The sequence below is a fragment of the Dreissena polymorpha genome, chromosome 5 (genome assembly GCF_020536995.1).
Source record: "Dreissena polymorpha isolate Duluth1 chromosome 5, UMN_Dpol_1.0, whole genome shotgun sequence".
Lineage (NCBI taxonomy): Eukaryota > Metazoa > Mollusca > Bivalvia > Myida > Dreissenidae > Dreissena > Dreissena polymorpha.
The window spans coordinates 44,248,932-44,273,395 of record NC_068359.1 but is presented as its reverse complement, the minus strand read 5'-3'; the positions used below and the strand labels follow the sequence as shown (position 1 = coordinate 44,273,395).

At 37.7% G+C, this 24,464-nt stretch overlaps 1 protein-coding gene across 18 annotated transcripts; it reads left to right on the top strand.

Moving 5' to 3' along the window:
- The first annotated feature begins 1,215 nt into the window (after positions 1–1,215).
- Positions 1,216–23,332, top strand: LOC127831376 (A disintegrin and metalloproteinase with thrombospondin motifs adt-1-like). Of its 18 annotated transcripts, XM_052356345.1 has the most exons (25): positions 1,222–1,372; positions 4,702–4,757; positions 4,986–5,156; positions 5,549–5,719; positions 6,340–6,415; positions 8,105–8,202; positions 9,140–9,295; positions 9,954–10,127; positions 10,252–10,422; positions 10,658–10,840; positions 11,041–11,223; positions 11,745–11,927; positions 12,128–12,301; positions 12,816–12,998; positions 13,199–13,372; positions 13,890–14,072; positions 14,274–14,447; positions 14,969–15,151; positions 15,352–15,525; positions 16,047–16,229; positions 16,430–16,603; positions 17,128–17,310; positions 17,512–17,685; positions 18,205–18,407; positions 18,965–23,329. In XM_052356345.1, the coding sequence occupies exons 2-24, from the start codon at positions 4,703–4,705 to the stop codon at positions 18,399–18,401; spliced, it is 3,777 nt and encodes a 1,258-aa protein (XP_052212305.1). In that variant the 5' UTR covers positions 1,222–1,372; position 4,702; the 3' UTR covers positions 18,402–18,407; positions 18,965–23,329. The 18 variants fall into 18 exon arrangements, with proteins under 18 accessions (XP_052212321.1, XP_052212320.1, XP_052212319.1 ...); XM_052356352.1 differs by lacking the exons at positions 13,890–14,072; positions 14,274–14,447 and having other exon boundaries at positions 1,219–1,372; positions 18,965–23,330; XM_052356353.1 differs by lacking the exons at positions 11,745–11,927; positions 12,128–12,301 and having other exon boundaries at positions 1,221–1,372; positions 18,965–23,330.
- Positions 23,333–24,464: the final 1,132 nt, after the last annotated feature.

Here is a 24,464-nt window from a genome sequence, read left to right as displayed (position 1 = left end):
ATTTTACTCCAGTCAGTAATATCCGCAATAAAAATAGTAGGTTCAGAGTAAGAACACAGTCAGACTCACCTTATACCGATCTTAACATGCATGATTTCAATAGGTATGCCATTCCAAGGGTCAAGGGGTCTGGAAAAAATTCATTTGCTTTCAATGGTTGTACTCTCTGGAACTCTCTTCCTCAGCATATCAGAGATTTCAAAAGTATTTCATCTTTTTAACACAGCGTTTTTCAAAAGTATTTCATCTTTTAAACACAGTGTTAGGGAGCATTTTTTAAGAAAGGTAGATTTTAAATATGCATCTTTCAAGATCTCTTACTGTTGATTTAATTACGAATGTTAATTTAGATTGATTTATTGTGTCTTATCTTGTTGCTGTATGATTATTTTATAGCATGGCAAATAATTATGTTTAACTTTTAAACATTTAAAATGTGATAACTTCTTAATAATGTCTAGTCTAGAACAAAAGTTTGTGTAACTTAAATATTTCATATGTCTTTCATTAGTATATACTGTGATATTATTATTTACTGTGATATTAAACGTCTCCTATGTCATACACTATTATATCTAAAGAACCACAATGGAAATAAGGGTTTAATTGCAAACCCTTTATAGTGTAGTCCTTAACGTATAATGTTGATTGACGTGGCTTTGTTTATACATGCAGGTTGATTTTATTATTTATTATTTATTGTGTGTATATAACATGCTGCCATGTAAGTCTACGCATTTTATGTTGAAATAAAATAAATCAATCTATCTATGCAATCACGCAACTTCTTATCAGTTCAACATTAGGCCTCGCAATTTTTCATAAGCATAAGTTAAACCTTATTTTCCCCTGTTTAACTACGAGTGTCTAAATTAAACATATAAACCAAATAATACATGTTAACGGTATTTGTTATATCGATGTACAAAAAAGTAAACCAACTTCAAATACTATCCAGGTATATGTACCTTGTTTGTAAATACTTTACCATTAAACATTAAATTCATGCAGAAACAAATTTCGACTGTAAGGTTTTATCTTTAAATAACTGTCTAAACTCACAGTCAACACAACAAAAAAACTAACATGCGGAAACAATTAAAAGCGCCCACACAATTCTATTACCATCACTTTTAGTTAAGACAAATACCGGTAGAGTTGTTTTGCCACTGGAATTGCATGATCGTATGGTCAGAAAATTTGCATAAACACAATTATATTTTACCTTTAATATCAAATTGTTATACTTAAAGGCCATGGAAGCATACAAGAAGAAAACACAAAAAGTTAAATGAACATTACTTTTAGCCTAAGAAAATGTTTAAATCGTGATCACTGGTAGTCACGACATAGGTTAGTAGCTGACAGAAAGGTTTGTAGATTTATGGTTTAAATTAGATATAATTTGAATCAACTATCATTTTTAGCTCATCTATTTTTTTGAAAATAATTATGAGCTATTGTCATCACCTTGACGTCGGCGTCGGTGTCGGCGTCGGCGTCCGGTTAAGTTGTGCGTTTAGGTTCACTTTTCTCATAAAGTATCAATGCTAATGCATACAAAGTTGGAACACTAACTTACTATCATGAGGGGACTGGGCAGGCAAAGTAAGATAACTCTGGCTTGCATTTTGACAGAATTATGTGCCCTTTTATGCTCAGAACATTGAAAAAAATTCGATTAAGTTTTGTGTTCAGGTCCATTTTATTCCTTAACTATCAAAGCTATTGCTTTCATACTTGCAACACTTACTAACTATCATAAGGGGACTGTGCAGGCAAAGTTATGTAACTCTGACTGTCATTTTGACAGAATTATGTGCCCTTTTTATGCTTAGAAAATTGAAAATTTTGTTAAGTTTTGTGTTTAGGTCCACTTTTTTCCTAAAATATCAAAGCTATTGCTTTCATACTTGCAACACTTACTAACTATCGTAAGGGAACTGTGCAGGCAAATTTGTGTACCTCTGACTGGCATTTTGACGGAATTGTGGGCCCTTTATACTTGAAAATTTGGTTAAGTTTTGTGTTTTGGTCCACTTTACCCCTAAAGAATCATAGATATTGTTTTATAATTGGAACACTCGCAAACTATCATAAGGGGACAGTAAATGACAAGTTGTATAACTCTGGTTGTCATTTTTACGGAATTATGGCACTTTTTTGTCATAGTAAATTTGAATATATGGTTACATTTTGTGTTTTGATCCACTTTACTTCTAAAGTATCAATGCTATTGCTTTTAAACTTCAAGTACTGTACCTGGCAAGTTGAATTTTGAATGACCTTGACTCTCAATAGTCGAGCGCGCTGTCCTCTGACAGCTCTTGTTTCAAACATGGTTAAAAAACACAAACATTTATTTTTATTATTTTATTTTTGAAATACAGTCCAACCATCCCACCCAAGAATCCCCCGCCCCCCCCCCCCACAAAAAATAAATTAAATAAATATTGTTTCGCTTTTTGGGGGGCATTTTTGGAAGATAATGTAATAAATGACCACACCCCACACTATACACCCCTCTCCACTCCACCCCTCCTCCTTTGTGATTGAAATTGAGATAGGTCCCTACACCTTTAAAAAGAAAAATAGATGAGCGGTCTGCATCCGCAAGTCGGTGCTCTTGTTATTTTATTGTATGCTTAATGCTAATTGTTTTAGATATGAATACTCGTATATAGGATGTGTAAGATACCTGTTGTGTCATGACTTTATCCGACTGCACATCGTTGTGAATACCGACGTCGTAGGAAGCGAAAACCTTCTCCGTATTAGGACGAACGTACCGACGTAGACATGCATCCACTATGGCTGTCAAGTGTCATTATTTAGTGTTATTTCTAAAACATTTACTAAAATGTCAATTTAAATTTTACGAATATTTCGTGAGCATGAGCTCGAACATGATAACGTCAACAACTAATTCAATACATCGACTTACAATGAGATCTGTAATAAGCGAGCCATGGCGTGATTCTTAAAGACTTCCATCGCCTTACCATCGTATTAATTATAGACTTAAGATGTGTCTCTTGGCGTAGTAGTGAACCTCATAGTATAGAAAAGACTGACCGCTTTTTGATCGTTAAAAGTACAAATTTTTTAAGTGAATTTGAATTGTTTTGTAGTTTTCTATATTGGTCGTTGAATAACCGTATTGCCAGTCAGGTAGTTAATTAGTCAATAAGTTAAATACAATAGCCTTTGTCTTCTGACTTTGAATCGGCTCACCGTTAAAAAGTTAGGTGACTTGAATTATGCGCGTAATATGAGGTGACAACCTTTAATCAGCTCATACTTTGTTGTTTAGTTGGTATCTAATTGTAGAAACCATTACTCAGGGTGTGAATATACTATTGGACCCAATGTCCGAGTTGTCAAATTAACGTAAGAACATTTGTACGGATTGTCATAATAACGTAGGAACCAATGCCCGCCTGTGTCAACATTAGCGTAGGGACAGTTATCCACACGAACCAATGTCCGGACACTTAATATTCTCGTTATGCAAATGATTAAATTTTGCCGCCTTTAATAAACCAACAGACATAACACAATTCGTCGCTAGTTGGCTCGAACAAAGCACAAGGATTGATTTAACCAGCCGAAATTTAATGTTTGAGATATTACGACGCGGTATGTACAACTTTTAATGATTACTGGTTACCGGTATCTCATTTTGTCTTCTATACAAGTCAGATAGACGTATTTGGAATAGTCAAACAGATAATTTGAACTAACAAGAAGTCTTAATCGCTATCCCATCCATATTATTAGATGTTTCGGACAATACCGGGTAACTAAAACACGTCCTAACTCGATACTATCAAATCACACAATCACGATAAATTGAACAAGTTTTTCATTTAAAAATCCACACAGGCTGATTTGCTAATGCTTTTTTTTCATTCATCAATTAAACAGATGCATATAGATGCTATTAAAATCGTTATTTTCGACGCATTTCTTGTCTAGTACATTTATTTTGCCTATAAATAAAACACCATCTGCTACAAAAAGCTCTTCTCTCTATCTGATTCACATGAAGCTTCAAGTTTTGTAAATAAAAACTAAAACGTCCAAAAACTGACATTGGTTTCACAATACATATTTTACTCAGACACGCATATTAATTGTCTATGTGATATAAGTTGCACACCACAGTTTTACCGTCTTTTACCGTTATTTGTTTAATAACTTGGACCCAACAACCCATGTACTCATACATTCATATAGGGGTGTTATGTTTTACATGCAATTGACATTTTGATTGTGTACTTCTTACGGTACGATGTTTCTTTCTATTTGATTGATTTTGCACTAAAGCTTTAAGAGCCCTTATGTGACATTTGTTTGAACCTGACTTAACATGTCCCAATTCAGTAAGCAGTAAGAATTTGTTTCAAACTGCTCTTATTCATCAATCTTTTTGTTTCGTCCCAGTTTCAAGGAAACGGGATTTTTATCATACACATCAATATATTTAATGACATTTGTTTTTTCTTGCCTGAAAAAATAAGCCATGCATCTAATGATATTGTATTTCACTCCAAAAAAATGCATTAGTAACAAGTAAGAACATTTGCTTCTATACTTGATTCAATTACCAAAAGCATATATATTGACACTAAAACTAATTGAGTACATATATTGTATGTTTGATATATCGTTTTTCTAAATTGTTTTGACTTTTGCTAGGATGCTCGGACAAACAACGTTCCTGCTGCTAGTTTCTGTGGCCTGGGCAGCAGACGGTATTTTTTTCTGCCAAAATACAAATTAAGAGCTTATCAAGAATTGAATACAAAGAAAACAATATGTATATTTAACAATTTTTCCATTTCGTTTCTATACTTTCACCAACTTACAATTAATGTATGTAATTAGCTTTTGTATTAACATTGTATTAAAACAAATGATGTATTTTTTTTCACAATCCCTCTTATTTGGAGCTCTAGCTCACCCCACAATTCTTCTAACAGTGGACGGCGGCACTAACTCGTGGCTGGAGTGGAGCACGTGCTCGGTCAGCTGTGGTCATGGTTACCACGTGCGCTCAAGGATCTGTGACAATCCGGAACAGGAAGGCAATGGGATCAAATGCATTGACAGCGACCATGAAACAAAAAACTGTAATATGATCCACTGCCCAGGTAAACGATGTTATCACTTACATGTGTATACTGTGTTGTTAAAATATTACATGAGCAAGCAATAGGGTTGGTAGTTGAGGATGTTTTTAGTAAAGACACACCAAATAAGTTCAAAGCAATGGCGTCAAATAATGTGTGAACAGCAGTCGATACAAATGTATCACTTACTTTATATACACATACCGAAAGTAAAACAGTTAAATCAGAGTATGAGTTCCGGAACATTCAGAACTGAAATGATATTTGTTTTAGGTTGTGCCTTTTAATAATTCAAATTTATCCCATTTGTGAATGTGTTCAACTTAAAAACGATACCACTTGTCATTCTATAATAAATTATTTTTACAATAATTTCAATTTTACCCAATGCGTGGTTGCCTTATAATTCGTAGTTGACGGTTTTTGGGGATCCTGGGATGCCTGGAACCCGTGTTCGGTCACGTGTGGCGTGGGGATCAAGTTTCGAAAACGGCACTGCGACAGCCCAGCACCGGCCTACAACGGCACCGACTGTGTGGGATCCTCGCTTAGCTTTTTGCAATGCCAGCAAGTGAACTGTCCAAGTACGACTTCGTCATTATAATTATGTATAATGTGATCTGTCAGTAAATCGCTTATTATCAGTTTTTATTTTATGCTTTCCGGTGGTTTATAGAGAAATATCAGTGAATTAAAACTGATAATTTCACTGTTTCAAACAATGAAAATTATCAGTGAAAATTATCGATAATTTTCATTGTTTACGTTAAATGACGTCATTTTTTTTTGACGAAATGACGTCATTTTCCCAGCTGAATTCTTTATTTGAACTCTTTAACAATGTATATTAACTGTGAAAAAAAGCATAAAATAAAAAGAAAATTTGTTGGGTTCGGTGGATTATCGATTTAAATTCACTCGTGATCATATACAATATATATTTTCACTCGTTCGCCACTCGTGAAAATATTATTTTCTATGATCACTCGTGAATTAAAATCGATAATCCACCGAATCCAACAAATATCCTCTATATTACCTACGGACTTAAGTCGAGTATAGCCTGACAAGTAAACGTGCATACGCAATTACGGATGTCGGGTAAATAATATTTGCCGAGAGTCGTTAGACCAATATTGTTTATAAAATATTTGTCGACCATCAAAACGACAACTTAAAAAGCAGTAGTTGTTTGTGTTAACAGTCGATGGTGCCTGGTCCCCATGGGGAGCATTTGGAGCATGTAGCAGCACATGTGGTTACAATGCGTACAAGGAAAGGTCAGTCTATCTGATTCGGTTACAATGCGTACAGGAAAGGCGAGTATATCTGATGTGGTTACAATCCGTACAAGGAAACGTGAGTCTATCTGATGTGGTAACAATGGGTAAAAGGAAAAGTGACTCTTTCTGGGTACAAGGAAAAGTGACTCTCTCTGGTGTGGTTGCCATGCTTGCAAGGAGAGGTGAGTCTACTTGCTGTGGTAAAAATGCGTACAAGGAGAGGTGATTCCATCTGATGTGGTTATAATGTTCCCAAGGAAAGATGAGGCCATCTTCTGTAGTTACAAAGCGTACAAGGAGAGGTGCGTCTATCTGCTGTGGTTGCAATGCGTAAAAGGAAAGGTTAGTCTATCAGCTGTGGTCCAAATGCGTACAAACAAAAGTGAGTATATTTGATGTGGTTATAATGTCAACAAGGCGAGTTGAGCCTGTCATCTGTGGTTGCAATTCGTACACGGAGAGGTGTGTCTATCTGCTGTGGTTGCAATGCGTACGAGGAGAAGTGTGTATATCTGCTGTGGCTGTAATGCGTACAAGGAGAGTTGTGTCTATCTGCTGTGGTTGTAAATGCGTACAAGGAGTGATGTGTCTATCTGATGTGGTTGCAATTCGCACAAGGAGTGTTTTGTCTATCTGCTGTGGTTACAATGCGTACAAGGAAAAGTAAGTATATCTGATGTGGTTATAATGTTCACAATGAGAGTTGAGCCTGTCATCTGTGGTTGCAATGCGTACAAGGAGAGGTTTGTCTATCTGCTGTGGTTGCAATGCGTACAAGGAGATGTGTGTCTATCTGATGTGGTTGCAATGTGTACAAGGAGAGATGTGTCTATCTGATGTGGTTGCAATTCGTACAGGAAAGGTGAGTATATCTGCTGTGGTTACAATGCGTACAACTAAAGGTGTGTCTATCTGATGTGGTTATAATGTTTACAAGGAGAGTTGAGTCTGTCATATGTGGTTGCAATGCGTCCAATCAGAGGTGTGTCTATCTGCTGTGGTTACAATGCGTACAAGGAAAAGTAAGTCTATCAGCTGTGGTCCAAATGCGTACAACCAAAGGTAAGTCTATCTGATGTGGTTGTAATGTTCACCATGAGAGTTGAGTCTGTCATATGTGGTTGCTATGCGTACAATGAGATGTGTGTCTATCTGCTGTGGTTGCAATGCGTCCATGGAGAGATGTGTCTATCTGCTGCGGTTACAATGCGTACAAGGACCTGTGAGTCCATCTGGTTTGGTTTCAATTTGTACAAGGAAAGTGAGTCTAGCATCTGTCCTTACAATGCGTCCCAGTTAAGATAAGTCCGGCTCATGTGGTAACAATGCGTACATGACATTCAAAGGTTATGCATGTTATGTGGTAATAATGCGTACAAGTAAAGGTTAGTCCAGCGACTGTTGTTACGAAGTGTACAATTAGGGGAAAACCCAGTTCCTGTGTTGACAATTCGTTAAATGATACATGGATCGTTCTCATTATGAAGCAGCCCGAAATATCCAAAATGATATTTCGGCATTTTAGGAAACATATGTGGTTTGCATTTTATATAGAACACATGACGTCTCAGATCGTTGAACACCAGTAACAATGCTTATCAACATAACAGTTGACAACGAAAGAAAACACACCCTAAATCTATCAATTATGGAATTCAGTTAAACGTGTATCCGTATGTTTTCTAGGAACCGAACGTGCAGCCAACCGGCGCCTGCGTATGGTGGACAGGACTGCAACGGAACTGACATCAACAGCACTCCGTGCACGTTCATAGACTGTAAAGGTGCGATAAATTAGGAGACTTATTCACGGTTGGGAAAATAATATTTGTGTCAAAGAATTGAAAATAGATTGCGTTTGCAACAAAAATAACACTCCTGACTTAAAAAAAATCGGTTTGTCAATTGAAAATCGTCTATCGCAATAGGCAAACATATCACGCGATTGTTACTTTTCGTCGATAAATCGGTAAATACCTGTGTTAAGCTAAAATCTAAATTATGAGGCGGAAAACATGCAATCTTTTACAAATTCGAAACTCTGGGAAAGTAAAGATTTTATTTTCTTTTCTTTCCTTTTACAGGTCAGTATAATCTGTTAACACATTTTCAAAATATTTTTGTTTATTTAGTAAACGCATGTAATATCATTAACATAAACGCACATATGTCCTTTTGAAAATCTTAAATATTTACATTATGATTCTCTTACCACTTACATTAAACTGAGCCTACTGTACCGCATCTTTTAAGCTAGAATCACATTTTGCATACATACATTACTATAAGTATATATGCATGTCATCACAATCAAGTTAGTATATACAAAACAATGTAATTCGTACTCGTAAAACCAGTAACTTTACTTTTATTGCGACTACTTTGAGTTCATTATATACTTTTTGCTCATGCCTGTTAGGCTATATAAATATATATTTATTTCATACCATACAAAAGATCTATCCCGGTTGAGTAAATTTTAAATCATTATTCTTTTGCTGACTGAGTTCAGTTACCTGTTATATTTATGATTTTGTTAAAATAATGCGGAGACTTTATGAAAATATACGTTTAAACTATAATATGGCGTTTTATTGTTTACCAAAACAATCCTATATATTGATAAAATGAATATATAATATAGATTATTGGCTTATTATGTCTTGTAAAACGATCAAGTATTCATTGTTAGAATATTCGGACATTTCTTCTATTGTTCAGATGGAACGTGGGAAGAGTGGGCGGAGTGGGGCGCGTGCAGTGCCACGTGCGGCACAACGGTGAAGTTCCGCTTCCGAGATTGCACATTCTCGGCGCGCAATGGCTCCTGTGCAGGCGACGAATACATGAGCGGAATTTGTTCCACCCCGTGCCCAGGTTCGTACCCCGCGGATAGCGGAAAATGCTGTAATACAGTTGGTTCAATACAACAGAATAAAGTAGCTGTAGTTGTATTCAGAAATCAGTTTAAGGGAACAGCTGCCGTAGTCTGCAGGCTCACACTTGACTTTCATTTACATACAACTTTTCTAACCAGTTGTCTTTCGTCCCTGTTGGCGTTCCGGTTTTATATTAACTGAATTATGACGCGATACTCGCACAACTGATTGAGTGGGGCGGGGGGCAACTGCAGACCATTAGACAGTTTTTATTCAGAAAAACAACACCTATGCTAATTCTTTTACTGGGTTATTGTACGACAAGTAAAACAATCTCTGCATGTAATATAATCTATATCATAGACGAGAGATTTGGTTTACTCTTGTAAAAACATTGCAAAATTCAAAACTATTAAAGGCAACAACATAAAAGGAAGAATAATTCATTTCACAAATAAGAGATTTTCAGAAACTAAAACCATCCAATCACATCACATTAAATACATGCGTGAATTTTAGTCTCTTCAGTTTCCTTCCATTGGCTTAAATAGAGCAATATTTGTAAAGCTAATAAGGGCATTGTTCATAACAGTGATTAGTAAAATGATAAGTAGGATGAACACAATTTTAAACAGTGTAATCGTTTTGTCCCTCAGTGGACGGCGCCTGGTCTCAGTGGTTGCCATGGGCGGCATGTACAGTCACGTGTGAAACTGGAGTAACCAATCGAACTCGACTGTGCAGCAATCCCGCGCCTGCAAACGGAGGCAAGACGTGTGAAGGAATCAAATACGAAACGAAATCGTGCACTGTAACGACGACCTGTCCAAGTACGTATTTATTTTACTCTTCGAACCAGTGCAAACATATCGTTGAGGAGACATGATTAACTACCGATATATCCTTCATGATTTTCATCATTGCATTGTCCTTTCGTTTTTTGATGACCTTCAGTTGACGGCGAATGGGGCTCATGGAACGCTTGGTCCGATTGTGACAAAACTTGTGGGGACGGGGTAAGTTTTCGGCTTAGGAAGTGTGACAACCCACCTCCCATGTACAACGGGTCACTCTGCGCTGGTAAAAATATCGACATCGAGCTGTGCAATTCAAACACATGCTCAGGTACGTAGTGCATTCACATCATAAACAAGCAGTCGTACGAGAATACAATTATAATGTTAAGTAAAACCTTCGGAATACATACACAAACAAATAAACACATTCACGCATGTAAACGATCCAACAAACGAAGAAAAAGAAGAAATAAATTCCTTTAAAAACCGAATTGACACAATGCAAAAAATCACATCTCACTAGCTTTACCGTCAGACTGTTACGTCAATGTATCGTGTTTTAGTGGACGGCGGCTGGTCCTCATGGTATCCATGGAGTGAGTGTTCGATCACATGTGGTAACGGTACCGCTACGAGAGTGCGTACGTGCAATAATCCGAAACCAGTAGCAGGCGGTGCGTTCTGCGACGGCGAATACGAGGAATTTAAAAACTGCAGCATCAACCCAGATATCACGAACTGCACGAGTAAGTCAAACTGGTGGCGGGTATGATTCCTTTCTTATTTTTGACAGCATACTTATTTGTTAGTACATGAAAGCACCGATTGATTTATTGCCTATCTTAAGAGTTTCATGAAAAAAATCATACCGATTAGACTCCCAATCGATGGAGATCTATATTAAGATTGTATTTGAACTTACCGCCGGGTGTTTCTCCGCACGCAGTCGATGACGGCTGGGGTTCCTGGGGTTCCTGGGGACCTTGGGGCGGCTGCATAGTCACTTGTGGGAACGGCACCATGGAGCGCATGCGCGAGTGCAACAACCACCGGTCGCACGGCGAGGGCAAGCAGTGCAACGGCACGTCCATCGACTATCATTCCTGCGACTCTCCAACGCACTGCCCGAGTAAGCTGCCTCGATACCACACTTGCCCTGTTAGCTAGGCCATGTTAATCAGGCAATGAAATTATGTTTAGTGCATAGCACGTGTCTTTTACCGCTGGTAGAGAACACGACGCTAATGACAATTGTTCAACTGCGTTGTTTTTGTTGTCGTTCCCACATTCGTATGTACCGATATCATCTGTACTCGAATAGAGTTATTGTGACCAATTTTGTTTTGATAATTACAAGGCGGCATGTAAAAATTACAATTAGCAATAAATTTACCTAGTCCAAGGTGGCTGGGCGGAATGGCGTTCGCGGTTCCCCTGCAGCGCCACTTTCGAGAGAATATAATTATAATGTTAAGTAAAACCTTCTCAATGCATACACGAACAAATAAATTCATTTACACATGTAAACGATCCAACAAACGAAGAAAAAGAAGAAATATATTTCTTTAAAAACAGAATTGACAAAATGCAAAAAAATCACATCTCACTAGCTTTACCGTCAACTTGTTATGTCAACGTATCGTGTCTTAGTGGACGGCGGCTGGTCCTCATGGCATCCATGGAATGAGTGTTCGATCACATGTGGTTACGGTACCGCTACGAGAGTGCGTACGTGCAATAATCCGAAACCAGTAGCAGGCGGTGCGTTCTGCGACGGCGAATACGAGGAATTTAAAAACTGCAGCATCAACCCAGATATCACGAACTGCACGAGTAAGTCAAACTGGTGGCGGGTAAGAGTCCTTTCTTACTTTTGACAGCATACTTATTTGTTATTCCATGAAAGAATCGATTTATGTTTTGCCTATCTAAAGAGTTTCATGAAAAAAATCATACCGGTTAGACTCCCAATCGATTGAGATCTATATTAAGATTGTATTTGAACTTATCGCCGGGTGTCTCTCCGCACGCAGTCGATGACGGCTGGGGTTCCTGGGGACCTTGGGGCGGCTGCCAAGTCAGTTGTGGAAACGGCACCATGGAGCGCATGCGCGTGTGCAACAACCACCGGTCGCACGGCGAGGGCAAGCAGTGCAGCGGCACGTCCATCGAGTATCAACCCTGCGACTCTCCAACGCACTGCCCGAGTAAGTTGCCTCGATACCACACTTGCCCTGTTAGCTAGGCCATGTTAATCAGTCAAAGAAATTATGCTACGTGCATAGCACGTGTCGTTTACCGCTGGTAGAGAACACGACGCTAATGACAATTGTTCAACTGCGTTGTTTTTGTTATCGTTCCCACATTCGTATGTACCGATATCTTCAGAATTTGAATAGAGTTATTGTGACCAATTTTGTTTTGACTATTACATGGCGGCATGTAATGATAACAATTTCCAATAAATTTACCTAGTCCAAGGTGGCTGGGCGGATTGGCGTTCGCGGTTCCCCTGCAGCCGAGAGAATATAATTATAATGTTAAGTAAAACATTCTGAATGCATACACGAACAAATAAACACATCCACACGCGTAAACGATCCAACAAACGAAGAAAAAGAAGAAACAAATTCCTTAAAAAACCGTATTGACAAAATGCAAAAAAAATTACCTCTCACTAGATTTACCGTCAAACTGTTACGTCAACGTATCGTGTCTTAGTGGACGGCGGCTGGTCCTCCTGGTATCCATGGAGTGACTGTTCGATCACATGTGGTAACGGTACCGCTACGAGAGTGCGTACGTGCAATAATCCGAAACCAGTAGCAGGCGGTGCGTTCTGCGACGGCGAATACGAGGAATTTAAAAACTGCAGCATCAACCCAGATATCACGAACTGCACGAGTAAGTCAAACTGGTGGCGGGTAAGACTCCTTTCTTACTTTGGACAGCATACTTATTTGTTATTCCATGAAAGAATCGATTTATGTTTTGCCTATCTAAAGAGTTTCATGAAAAAAATCATACCGGTTAGACTCCCAATCGATTGAGATCTATAATAAGATTGTATTTGAACTTATCGCCGGGTGTTTCTCCGCACGCAGTCGATGACGGCTGGGGTTTCTGGGGACCTTGGGGCGGCTGCCAAGTCACTTGTGGGAACGGCACCATGGAGCGCATGCGCGTGTGCAACAACCACCGGTCGCACGGCGAGGGCAAGCAGTGCAGCGGCACGTCAATCGAGTATCAACCCTGCGACTCTCCAACGCACTGCCCGAGTAAGTTGCCTCGATACCACACTTGCCATGTTAGCTAGGCCATGTTAATCAGTCAAAGAAATTATGTTACATGCATAGCACTTGGCGTTTACCGCTGGTAGAGAACATGACGCTAATGACAATTGTTCAACTTCGTTGTTTTTGTTGTCGTTCCCACATTCGTATGTCCTGATTTCTTCTGAACTAAGAGTTATCGTGACTAATTTTGTTTTGATAATTACAAGGCGGCATGTAATGATAACAATTTCCAATAAATGTACCTAGTTCAGGGTGGCTGGGCGGATTGGCGTTCGCGGTTGCCCTGCAGCGCCACTTTCGAGAGAATATAATTATAATGTTAAGTAAAACTTTCTGAATGCATACACGAACAAATAAACACATCCACACGTGTAAACGGTCCAACAAACGAAGAAAAAGAAGAAACAAATTCCTTATAAAACCGAATTGACAAAATGCAAAAAAATCACCTCTCACTAGATTTACCGTCAAATAGTTACGTCAAAGTATCGTGTCTTAGTGGACGGCGGCTGGTCCTCCTGGTATCCATGGAGTGAGTGTTCGATCACATGTGGTAACGGTACCGCAACGAGAGTGCGTACGTGCAATAATCCGAAACCAGTAGCAGGCGGTGCGTTCTGCGACGGCGAATACGAGGAATTTAAAAACTGCAGCATCAACCCAGATATCACGAACTGCACGAGTAAGTCAAACTGGTGGCGGGTAAGATTCCTTTCTTACTTTTGACAGCATACTTATTTGTTATTCCATGAAAGAATCGATTTATGTTTTGCCTATCTTAAGAGTTTCATGAAAAAAAATCATACCGATTAGACTCCCAATCGATGGACATCTATATTATAATTGTATTTGAACTTATCGCCGGGTGTTTCTCCGCACGCAGTCGATGACGGCTGGGGTTTCTGGGGACCTTGGGGCGGCTGCCTAGTCACTTGTGGAAACGGCACCATGGAGCGCATGCGCGTGTGCAACAACCACCGGTCGCACGGCGAGGGCAAGCAGTGCAGCGGCACGTCCATCGAGTATCATCCCTGCGACTCTCAAACGCACTGTCCGAGTAAGTTGCCTCGATACCACACTTGCCCTGTTAGCTAGGCCATGTTAATCAGTCAAAGAAATTATGTTACGTGCATAGCACTTGTCGTTGACCGCTGGTAGAGAACACGACGCTTTTGGCAATTGTTCAAATGCGTTGTTTTTGTTGTCGTTCCAACATTCGTATGTACCGATATCTTCTGAACTCGAATAGAGTTATTTTGACCAATTTTGTTTTGATAATTACAAGGCGGCATGTAAAAATATCAATTAGCAATAAATTTACCTAGTCCAAGTTGGCTGGGCGGAATGGCGTTCGCGGTTCCCCTGCAGCGCCACTTGCGATAGAATACAATTATAATGTTAAGTAAAATCTTCTCAATGCATACACGACCAAATAAATTTATTTACACGTGTAAACGATCCATAAACGAAGAAAAAAAAAAGAAATATATTTCTTTTAAACCGAATTGACAAAATGCAAAAAATTCACATCTCACTAGATTTACCGTCAAATTGTTACGTCAACGTATCGTGTCTTAGTGGACGGCGGCTGGTCCTCCTGGTATCCATGGAGTGAGTGTTCGATCACATGTGGTAACGGTACCGCTACGAGAGTGCGTACGTGCAATAATCCGAAACCAGTAGCAGGCGGTGCGTTCTGCGACGGCGAATACGAGGAATTTAAAAACTGCAGCATCAACCCAGATATCAAAAACTGCACGAGTAAGTCAAACTGGTGGCGGGTAAGATTCCTTTCTTACTTTTGACAGCATACTTATTTGTTATTTCATGAAAGAATCGATTTATTTTTTGCCTATCTCAAGAGTTTCATGAAAAAAATAATACCGATTAGACTCCCAATCGATGGACATCTATATTAAGATTGTATTTGAACTTATCGCCGTGTGTTTCTCCGCACGCAGTCGATGACGGCTGGGGTTCCTGGGGACCTTGGGGCGGCTGCCTAGTCACTTGTGGGAACGGCACCATGGAGCGCATGCGCGAGTGCAACAACCACCGTTCGCACGGCGAGGGCAAGCAGTGCAGCGGCACGTCCATCGAGTATCAACCCTGCGACTCTCCAACGCACTGCCCGAGTAAGTTGCCTCGATACCACACTTGCCCTGTTAGCTAGGTCATGTTAATCAGTCAAAGAAATTATGTTAAGTGCATAGCTCGTGTCGTTTACCGCTGGTAGAGAACACGACGCTAATGACAATTGTTCAACTGCGTTGTTTTTGTTGTCGTTCCCACATTCGTATGTACCGATATCTTCTGAATTTGAATAGAGTTATTGTGACCAATTGTGTTTTTATAATTACAAGGCGGCATGTAATGATAACAATTTCCAATAAATTTACCTAGCCCAAGGTGGCTGGGCGGAATGGCGTTCGCGGTTCCCCTGCAGCGCCACTTTCGAGAGAATATAATTATAATGTGAAGTAAAACCTTCTGAATGCATACACGAAGAAATAAATTCATTTATACATGTAAACGATCCAACAAACGAAGAAAAAGAAGAAATATATTTCTTTAAAAACCAAATTGACAAAATGCAAAAAATTCACATCTCACTAGCTTTACCGTCAAATTGTTACGTCAACGTATCGTGTCTTAGTGGACGGCGGCTGGTCCTCATGGTATCCATGGAGTGAGTGTTCGATCACATGTGGTAACGGTACCGCTACGAGAGTGCGTACGTGCAATAATCCGAAACCAGTAGCAGGCGGTGCGTTCTGCGACGGCGAATACGAGGAATTAAAAAACTGCATCATCAACCCAGATATCACGAACTGCACGAGTAAGTCAAACTGGTGGCGGGTATGATTCCTTTCTTATTTTTGACAGCATACTTATGTGTTAGTACATGAAAGCACCGATTTATTTTTTGCCTATTTTAAGAGTTTCATGAAAAAAATCATACCGATTAGACTCCCAATCGATGGAGATCTATATTAAGATTGTATTTGAACTTATCGCCGGGTGTTTCTCCGCACGCAGTCGATGACGGCTGGGGTTCCTGGGGACCTTGGGGCGGCTGCCAAGTCACTTGTGGGAACAGCACCATGGAGCGCATGCGCGAGTGCAGCAACCCCCGGCCGCACGGCGAGGGCAAGCAGTGCAGCGGCACTTCCATCGAGTATCATCCCTGCGACTCTCCAACGCACTGCCCGAGTAAGTTGCCTCGATACCACACTTGCCGTGTTAGCTAGGCCATGTTAATCAGTCAAAGAAATTATGTTACGTGCATAGCACGTGTAGTTGACCGCTGGTAGAGAATACGCCGCTAATGACAATTGTTCAACTACGTTGTTTTTGTGTTGTCGTTCCCACAATCGTATGAACCGATATATTCTGAATTCGAATAGAGTTATTGTGACCAATTTTGTTTTGATAATTACAAGGCGGCATGTAATGATAGCAATTTTCAATAAATTTACCTAGCCCAAGGTGGCTGGGCGGAATGGCGGTCGCGGTTCCCCTGCAGCGCCACTTTCGAAAGAATATAATTATAATGTTAAGTAAAACCTTCTCAATGCATACACGAACAAATAAACACATTCACACATGTAAACGATCCAACAAACGAAGAAAAAGAAGAAACAAATTCCTTTAAAAACCGAATTGACAAAATGCAAAAAAAAAACCATCTCACTAGATTTACCGTAAAACTGTTACGTCAACGTATCGTGTCTTAGTGGACGGCGGCTGGTCCTCCTGGTATCCATGGAGTGAGTGTTCGATCACATGTGGTAACGGTACCGCTACGAGAGTGCGTACGTGCAATAATCCGAAGCCAGTAGCAGGCGGTGCGTTCTGCGATGGCGAATACGAGGAATTTAAAAACTGCAGCATCAACCCAGATATCACGAACTGCACGAGTAAGTCAAACTGGTGGCGGGTAAGATTCCTTTCTTATTTTTGACAGCATACTTATTTGTTATTTCATGAAAGAATCGATTTATGTTTTGCCTATCTTAAGAGTTTCATGAAAAAGATTCATACTGATTAGACTCCCAATCGATGGACATCTATATTAAGATTGTATTTGAACTTATCGCCGGGTGTTTCTCCGCACGCAGTCGATGACGGCTTGGGTTCCTGGGGACCTTGGGGCGGCTGCCTAGTCACTTGTGGGAACGGCACCATGGAGCGCATGCGCGAGTGCAAAAACCACCGGTCGCACGGCGAGAGCAATCAGTGCAGCGGCACGTCCATGGAGTATCATCCCTGCGTCTCTCCAACGCACTGCCCGAGTAAGTTGCCTCGATACCACACTTGCCCTGTTAGCTAGGCCATGCTAATCAGTCAAAGAAATTATGTTAAGTGCATAGCACTTGTCGTTGACCGCTGGTAGAGAACACGACGCTTATGAAAATTGTTCAACTGCGTTGTTTGATTGTCGTTCCCACAATCGTATGTACCGATATCTTCTGAATTCGAATAGTTATTGTGACCAATTTTGTTTGGATAATTACAAGGCGGCATGTATACATTACAATTAGCAATAAATTTACCTAGTCCAAGGTGGCTGGGCGGAATGGCGTTCGCGATTCCCCTGCAGCGCCACTTGCGAGAGAATATAATTATAATGTTAAGTAAAACCTTCTGAATGCATACACGAACAAATAAATTCATTTACACATGTTAACGATCCAACAAACGAAGAAAAAGAAAAAATATATTCCTTTATAAACCGAATTTACAAAATGCAAAAAAAATCACATCTCACTAGCTTTACCGTCAAACTGTTACCTCAACGTATCGTTTTTTAGTGGACGGCGGCTGGTCCTCATGGTATCCATGGAGTGAGTGTTCGATCACATGTGGTAACGGTACTGCTACGAGAGTGCGTACGTGCAATAATCCGAAACCAGTAGCAGGCGGTGCGTTCTGCGTCGGCGAATACGAGGAATTTAAAAACTGCAGCATTAACCCAGATATCACAAACTGCACGAGCAAGTCAAACTGATGGCGGGTAAGATTCCTTTCTTATTTTTGACAGAATACTTATTTGTTAGTCCATGAAAGAATCGATATATTTTTTGGCTATCTTAAGAGTTTTGAACAGTACAAATATCGTGCGTCGCCGCGACTGTTAAGAAAAATATCGCTTCGTGTGTTTAGTGTCGCGGTCTGAAATTAGACCGCGATACACGAGGTTCGGATAATATGGGCGATATTTGAAAAATAAAATATAGTGCGTCACCGCGACTGTCGCGCAAAATATCATGTATCGCTTCGTGTGTCTAGTGTCACCCTTTGAACGCGACACTTTACACACGAAGCGATACTTTAACAAGATATATCGCCTTTTTGGCTACCAACACAAGGGCGACATATCGTGTTAAATATATCGTGCGTCGCCGCGACTGTCAAGAAAAATATCAAGTATCACCGCGACTGTCAAGAAAAATATCGTGCAAGTATCGCTTCGTGTGTCTAGTGTCGCCCTTGATGAAAGATGTGCGAGATTATAGATGACACTATCCGGATTCAATACTATTTAGATACAGTGGTTGTTTTCTGTTTCAGAGGTACACACAATGCTTGGCCGTTAGCGGACTCCTAATGTGAATTATACTGTTTAGTGTATGAGCGCATGCCTTGAATAATTAACAATTCACTTTGGGGAAACACACGTTGTAATATTTTGGTGTGACGTGTTTATTTCCAAAAATGATCTTTTTTTTGTATTTTCTTTTTTTTAAATATTCAATATAATACATACAATGTATAGATGTATATGATCATAAAACAAAGTTATACCATGTAGCAGCAATAATGTTCAAACATGTTATACAAGATATGCTAATATATACTTTTTTGACCTTGTGGTTTCATTTTGATTAAAAAAAAGAAAAATGTTACTTCGAATTGTTTTCTTTGGTCGTTTGTGATTTTTGAGAAAGAAAAACAACAGTTGCCTAAAATGGATAGAAAGCATACTGGACTTGTTTATGAAAGTTTAATGTGTTTCCATTTTTGTTCAAATATATAAAGTGTATCATTGTTTAGGGCTATTTCTTTTTCAATTTGTATCTTCAGTTTTAAATAATTGATAAAACAGTTCATTGTAGGTTTTTGTTTTCTGTATTTCATGCTGAATGTAAAATATTTCATTAATATAATTATGTAATTCACAGCGTTATTAACCTCTTGTATTTTTAAGGTATTTACCCCTAAACTGATGTCTAAGAGAGATAGTTTAACATTTAAGTGTTGTTTCTCTATAAAGGTTGTCAATTGATTCCATAGAGATTGAATATGTTTACACTCCCAAAAAAGGTGTTCTATTGTTTCAATATGTTCACTACACATATCACATAGATTTGTGATGGAAAGGTTGTACTTAAAAAGATATTTATTTGCAGCTATGATTCTCTGGATGCATTTCTATTGAAAAGTTCTAAGTGTGCTATCAGTAGTTCATTTATATGGCATGACAAATATTTGTTTCCGATTGAATTCTTTTTCTCTGAGAAGGTTTTGCCATTTAGTTTGAGCTTTGGAGATTTCGGCAGGGTTTTTAATTTGAAGTGTGTAAAATATTTTGTTCGTTTTGTTTTGTTTTGCAGTTATGTTTTCTACGAATGTTTTTTGAGTTCATGGTGTGTTATTTTTATTGGAAGCAGCTTTGATATGTATGGGTATACTTTTGACCAATGTGTAGTACATTAGGAAATTACCTGTAGGTATTCCGTATATGTAGCATAAGTTTTCAAAAGAATAGAAGTCGTTTATTCCGTTGTCGTACAATTGATCTACATATTTTATGTTTTGTTCAAACCAATGTTTATAGAAAACCGTTTATTGTTAGTAGTTATATCTTTATTGTTCCATATAATGATTTTACTGTTTATTTTGGTTTCTAGATTATGAGTAACTTAACACCATGCCGATAGAACATTCGATAGACATATGTTTTGGTTGAAATTTCATCTAAGATATTATTTTCGATATTACATTTAAAAAGTAAGGAGTCACCATATGTATTTCGATTTTTTTGGTAGAATAATCTCCATTTACTCGTATTGGTATTATCTAAATATATTTTAACCCAACTGCATTTGATTGCATTCAGGAATGAATCTATGTCCGTTAGTCTGATACCTCCATGTTCTACTGGTTGAATTAATTGAGTTCGCTTAATTTTATCAGGTTTACCGTCCCATATGAAATTAAATATTTCTGATTTTATATCTTCAATAATATCATTTGGTGGGTTTGGGAGAACTGTTAGTGTGTAAATTAATTTAGGGAGCGCAAACGTTTTCAACGCGGTGTTTTTCCCCGATAAGTGTTAGTTTTACGATGCTGCCATAATTGTAAACAATTTTTTAATTTTTGTAATTTAGGCAATATGTTTTTTAGAACTGTTTCATTTTTTTATTGTTTGTAAAGGTTATTCCTAACGTTGTTACTTCATCTGATGTCCAGTTGAATTTCATTTCTTTTTTAAGATGAATATTACTTTGTTTAAATTTACCTACTCGTAGCACAGTGCATTTACATTTGTTAACTTTAGGACCCGATGCCATTCCAAAAAAGGGTTAGTGAATCTATAAGATTATTGAATGAGTCACTACTGTCATTTATAAAGTAAGTTGCATCGTCAGCAAATAGTGACTGTTTAATTTCTTCGTCAGGTTCTAACGATATTCCCTTCATATGTTTATTTGATTGGATATAGTGTGATAGATACTCGATGCATATAATAAATAGCGAGGATGAAAGTGGATATCCTTGTCTTACCCCTCGTTCGATGTTAAAGGTGCCTTTTCACAGATTTTGGCATTTTTTAACTTATTCATTAAATGCTTTATATCGATAAATGTAAAAATTGGATCGTAAAAGCTCCAGTAAAAAATCAAGAATAAAATTTAAAAAAAGGAAAAGTACATTGCCCGGGACAGGTTTCGAACCAGTGACCCCTGGAGTCCTGCCAGAGTCCTGAAGTAAAAACGCTCTAGTCTACTGAGCTATTCCGCCGAGTACACGTACTCGACGTATTTTATACCTTATATAAGCAATCTTCGTATTTTCACAAAATTTAACGACAAAAACAGAACTGTCCAAATTATTCAATCGTTTCGCGTTGCAACGCTTTATAATTTTTAGGTTTTAAATTCGTCAAAAGATGCATATAATGGCTTAGACCTTGGTAAATGTTCAGTATTACTGTTTCCTCACAATTATCATAACTAAAACGAAAATTTGCGAATCTGAAACAACTTTTTTCAATTTTGTCAATTTACCAAAGCGTGAAAAGATCCCTTTAAAGCTGTTTGAGACGAAGCCTTTGTTAATAATTATGCTGTTTATATCGGTATAAAATAGTTTAACCCATTTATTAGACTTTCACCAAAATTCATATTTTCTAAGCAAGAGAACATAAACGAATGGTCTAGTGAATCGAAAGCCTTTTCGAAGTCTGCAAAGAAAATGAGGCCAGAATTGTCTGGTTGGTTGAAATAATTTATGCATTGTTGTATCAGACGTACATTTTCACCAATGTAACGTCCTTTAATGAAGCCAGATTGAGATCTTGAAATGATTGATGGTAATATTTTTTTAATTCTGTTTGATATACTTTTAGTTGCAATTTTATAATCATTGTTCAGAAAACTAATCGGGCGCCAGTTTGATATGGATTCTAATTTTTTATTTCCAGTTTTTGGAATGAGTGATATTGTACCTTGTTTTTGTAGCGTAGTTAAGTTTTCGTTGTTAAATGAATAGTTAAGTGAATTGATTAAATGTGTTTTAATATCATTTCAAAATATTTTATAAAATTCGAATGTGATGCAATCAGATCCTGGACTTTTGTTATTTTGCATTTCTTTTAGTGCTATTCCACATTCATATTCATTACGTAATCCGTCGCACAATAATTTTTCTTCTTGGTTTAAAGGATGATGTGTATTTTTAAAAAGGGTGTTATTTTCAACATGTTTTCGTTTATAGAGGGTTTCGAAAAATAAACGTTGTTCTTCTAGTATTTTAGTTCTGTTTGTTATATCTTCGCCATTAACTACTTATTTGTGTACAAGTTTTTTGTTCACTTCTACGTATTTCAATGTTTGCTAAGTATTTTGTATTGTTTTCGTTGTGTTCAACATGCTGTGCACGCGCTTGTAGTATTATTCCATTGAGTTGTGTATGATAGATTCCTTCTAATACTTGTTTGTTTGATGTTATTTGATTTTCAATGGCGGTGGTATCATTTGTGTTTGTTTCATGCAATTGTTTTTTTCAGGTATTTCAATGGTTTTGATGGTTTCAGTTTCAAGTTTGTGTGTTTCTTTTTGTTTAAATGATGTGTATCTAATTGTTGTGTTACGTATATTTCCTTTAATTACTTCCCACAGGGTGTTTGTGTTTGCATCTTTATTATTTTGAACTGTGTTTAATAAAAAGTGACTCAGATATTAAAAATAGTCTAATCTACAAAATATTGTTGGTTTTTTGTTTGAGTGTCAGGTGAATTTGCTATCGTGTGGATTAACTGTAAGCCAGATGTCTATCATATTGTAGTTTTCAATTATGTTATTCAAAATGTTTCTATTTTTAGGATGAGTATAAAGGTTTCCCTTCTTTTTATCTAATAATGGGTTCAGGACAGTATTGAAATCACCACCGATTATAATATTTTTATCTTGGTTATTAATAATAAAGGATTGTAATGTTTCGTAAAATGTGGAATCATCTATGTTAGGACCGTAGACGTTGATTAATGTTAATTGTGTTTTATGTATTTTGATATCTATACTTGCTAGTCTGCCAATTATTAATTCGTTAAAGTTATCGACTGTTATCCCTATATTGTTTTTAATCAAAAAGGCAATGCCTTGTTTATTAGTATGTTGTCCACTGATATAAATGTCTCCGTCCCATTCATCTTTTTAGGTATGTGCTAAAGTATGTGTCAAGTGACTTTCTTGTAATAGGCATATAGTTTTTTTTCATCTAGCCATTTGAAGATTTTTTTACGTTGGTCTTTATTGTTTAGCCCTTTAACATTCAAAGTGCATAATTTAATCATTTAAAGAGGTGGAGGGTGATATCAATGATAGTTTGTGTGTGATTGTCCAGTTAGTTTCTATTTTCCAAAATAGAAAACAAAAAGGAGGAATACAAAAATATTAGTAGTCCATAGTAATGAAGAAGTAAAAAGAAATAATCACAAAAGTGAGAAAAAAAATTAAAGGACTGGCTTTGCTGAATATTCCAAGTATTAACAAACATATGCAAATCAGAAACATGTTGATTTGAGACTTATTTTGCGGAAAGATATGTTAAGAAAAAAATATTCGTAGTATTTCATTAATTAAGATGTATACAATTTTAATTCACTAAATTGATTAGAATATTAAAATCTAAATGTATAACACTGAGAGTTCTTATGAGAAATTATTTTTCTTTCATGTGGTTATAACAATTAACATAGTAGAGCTAATGACAGAAATAAATATTTGATACATGTTATAATAGTACTACATTTCTATATTTCGATCGTAAACGCCGACTACACGTTTATATTATCAAAAATGATCTTGCTCAATGCTTCACGTCAGTAGCTGCTATGATGTTTTTCACCTTTTCCATGGTAATAGGGTTCATGCAAGACTGCACCGGAAGCAGCGGTCTAGGTGCCTCAAGTAGATTTTAAAGTTAAATCGAGATGCCTCAATATTTTATTTTATAGGTTACGCATGTGCAATAAATTTCCTTATACATTACATGTAAAATAGTTAAAGTTCGATATCAATTTTTACCATGATCAAGCGTATAGCCACTATATCATAATACATCATTGGAAAGAAAAATGCATAACTCTTTTAAAAATGCATGTCATCAAATTCTATGTGTTGTAACTCAAAATATTTACCTTAGAATAGGCACACCGGTTTTGACAGATGTGGAGGCGGCCATTTTGGGCTCAAATAGTATGACCTACTTTCAAAGCCGGGAACCATCAACAGAAAATGTAGAGCACAATTTTTTTTTCTTATTGCTTACAAATTTGCCTTCA

What these genes read in the sequence shown, in the direction of transcription:
- LOC127831376 (XM_052356345.1), top strand. Translation starts at nt 4,703, where the DNA reads ATGCTCGGACAAACAACGTTCCTGCTGCTAGTTTCTGTGGCCTGGGCA. An exon ending in CCAGCAAGTGAACTGTCCAA is followed by an intron (nt 5,720 to 6,339) that starts GTACGACTTCGT and finishes TTGTGTTAACAG; the next exon opens with TCGATGGTGCCTGGTCCCCA. An exon ending in AGATATCACGAACTGCACGA is followed by an intron (nt 16,230 to 16,429) that starts GTAAGTCAAACT and finishes CTCCGCACGCAG; the next exon opens with TCGATGACGGCTGGGGTTCC.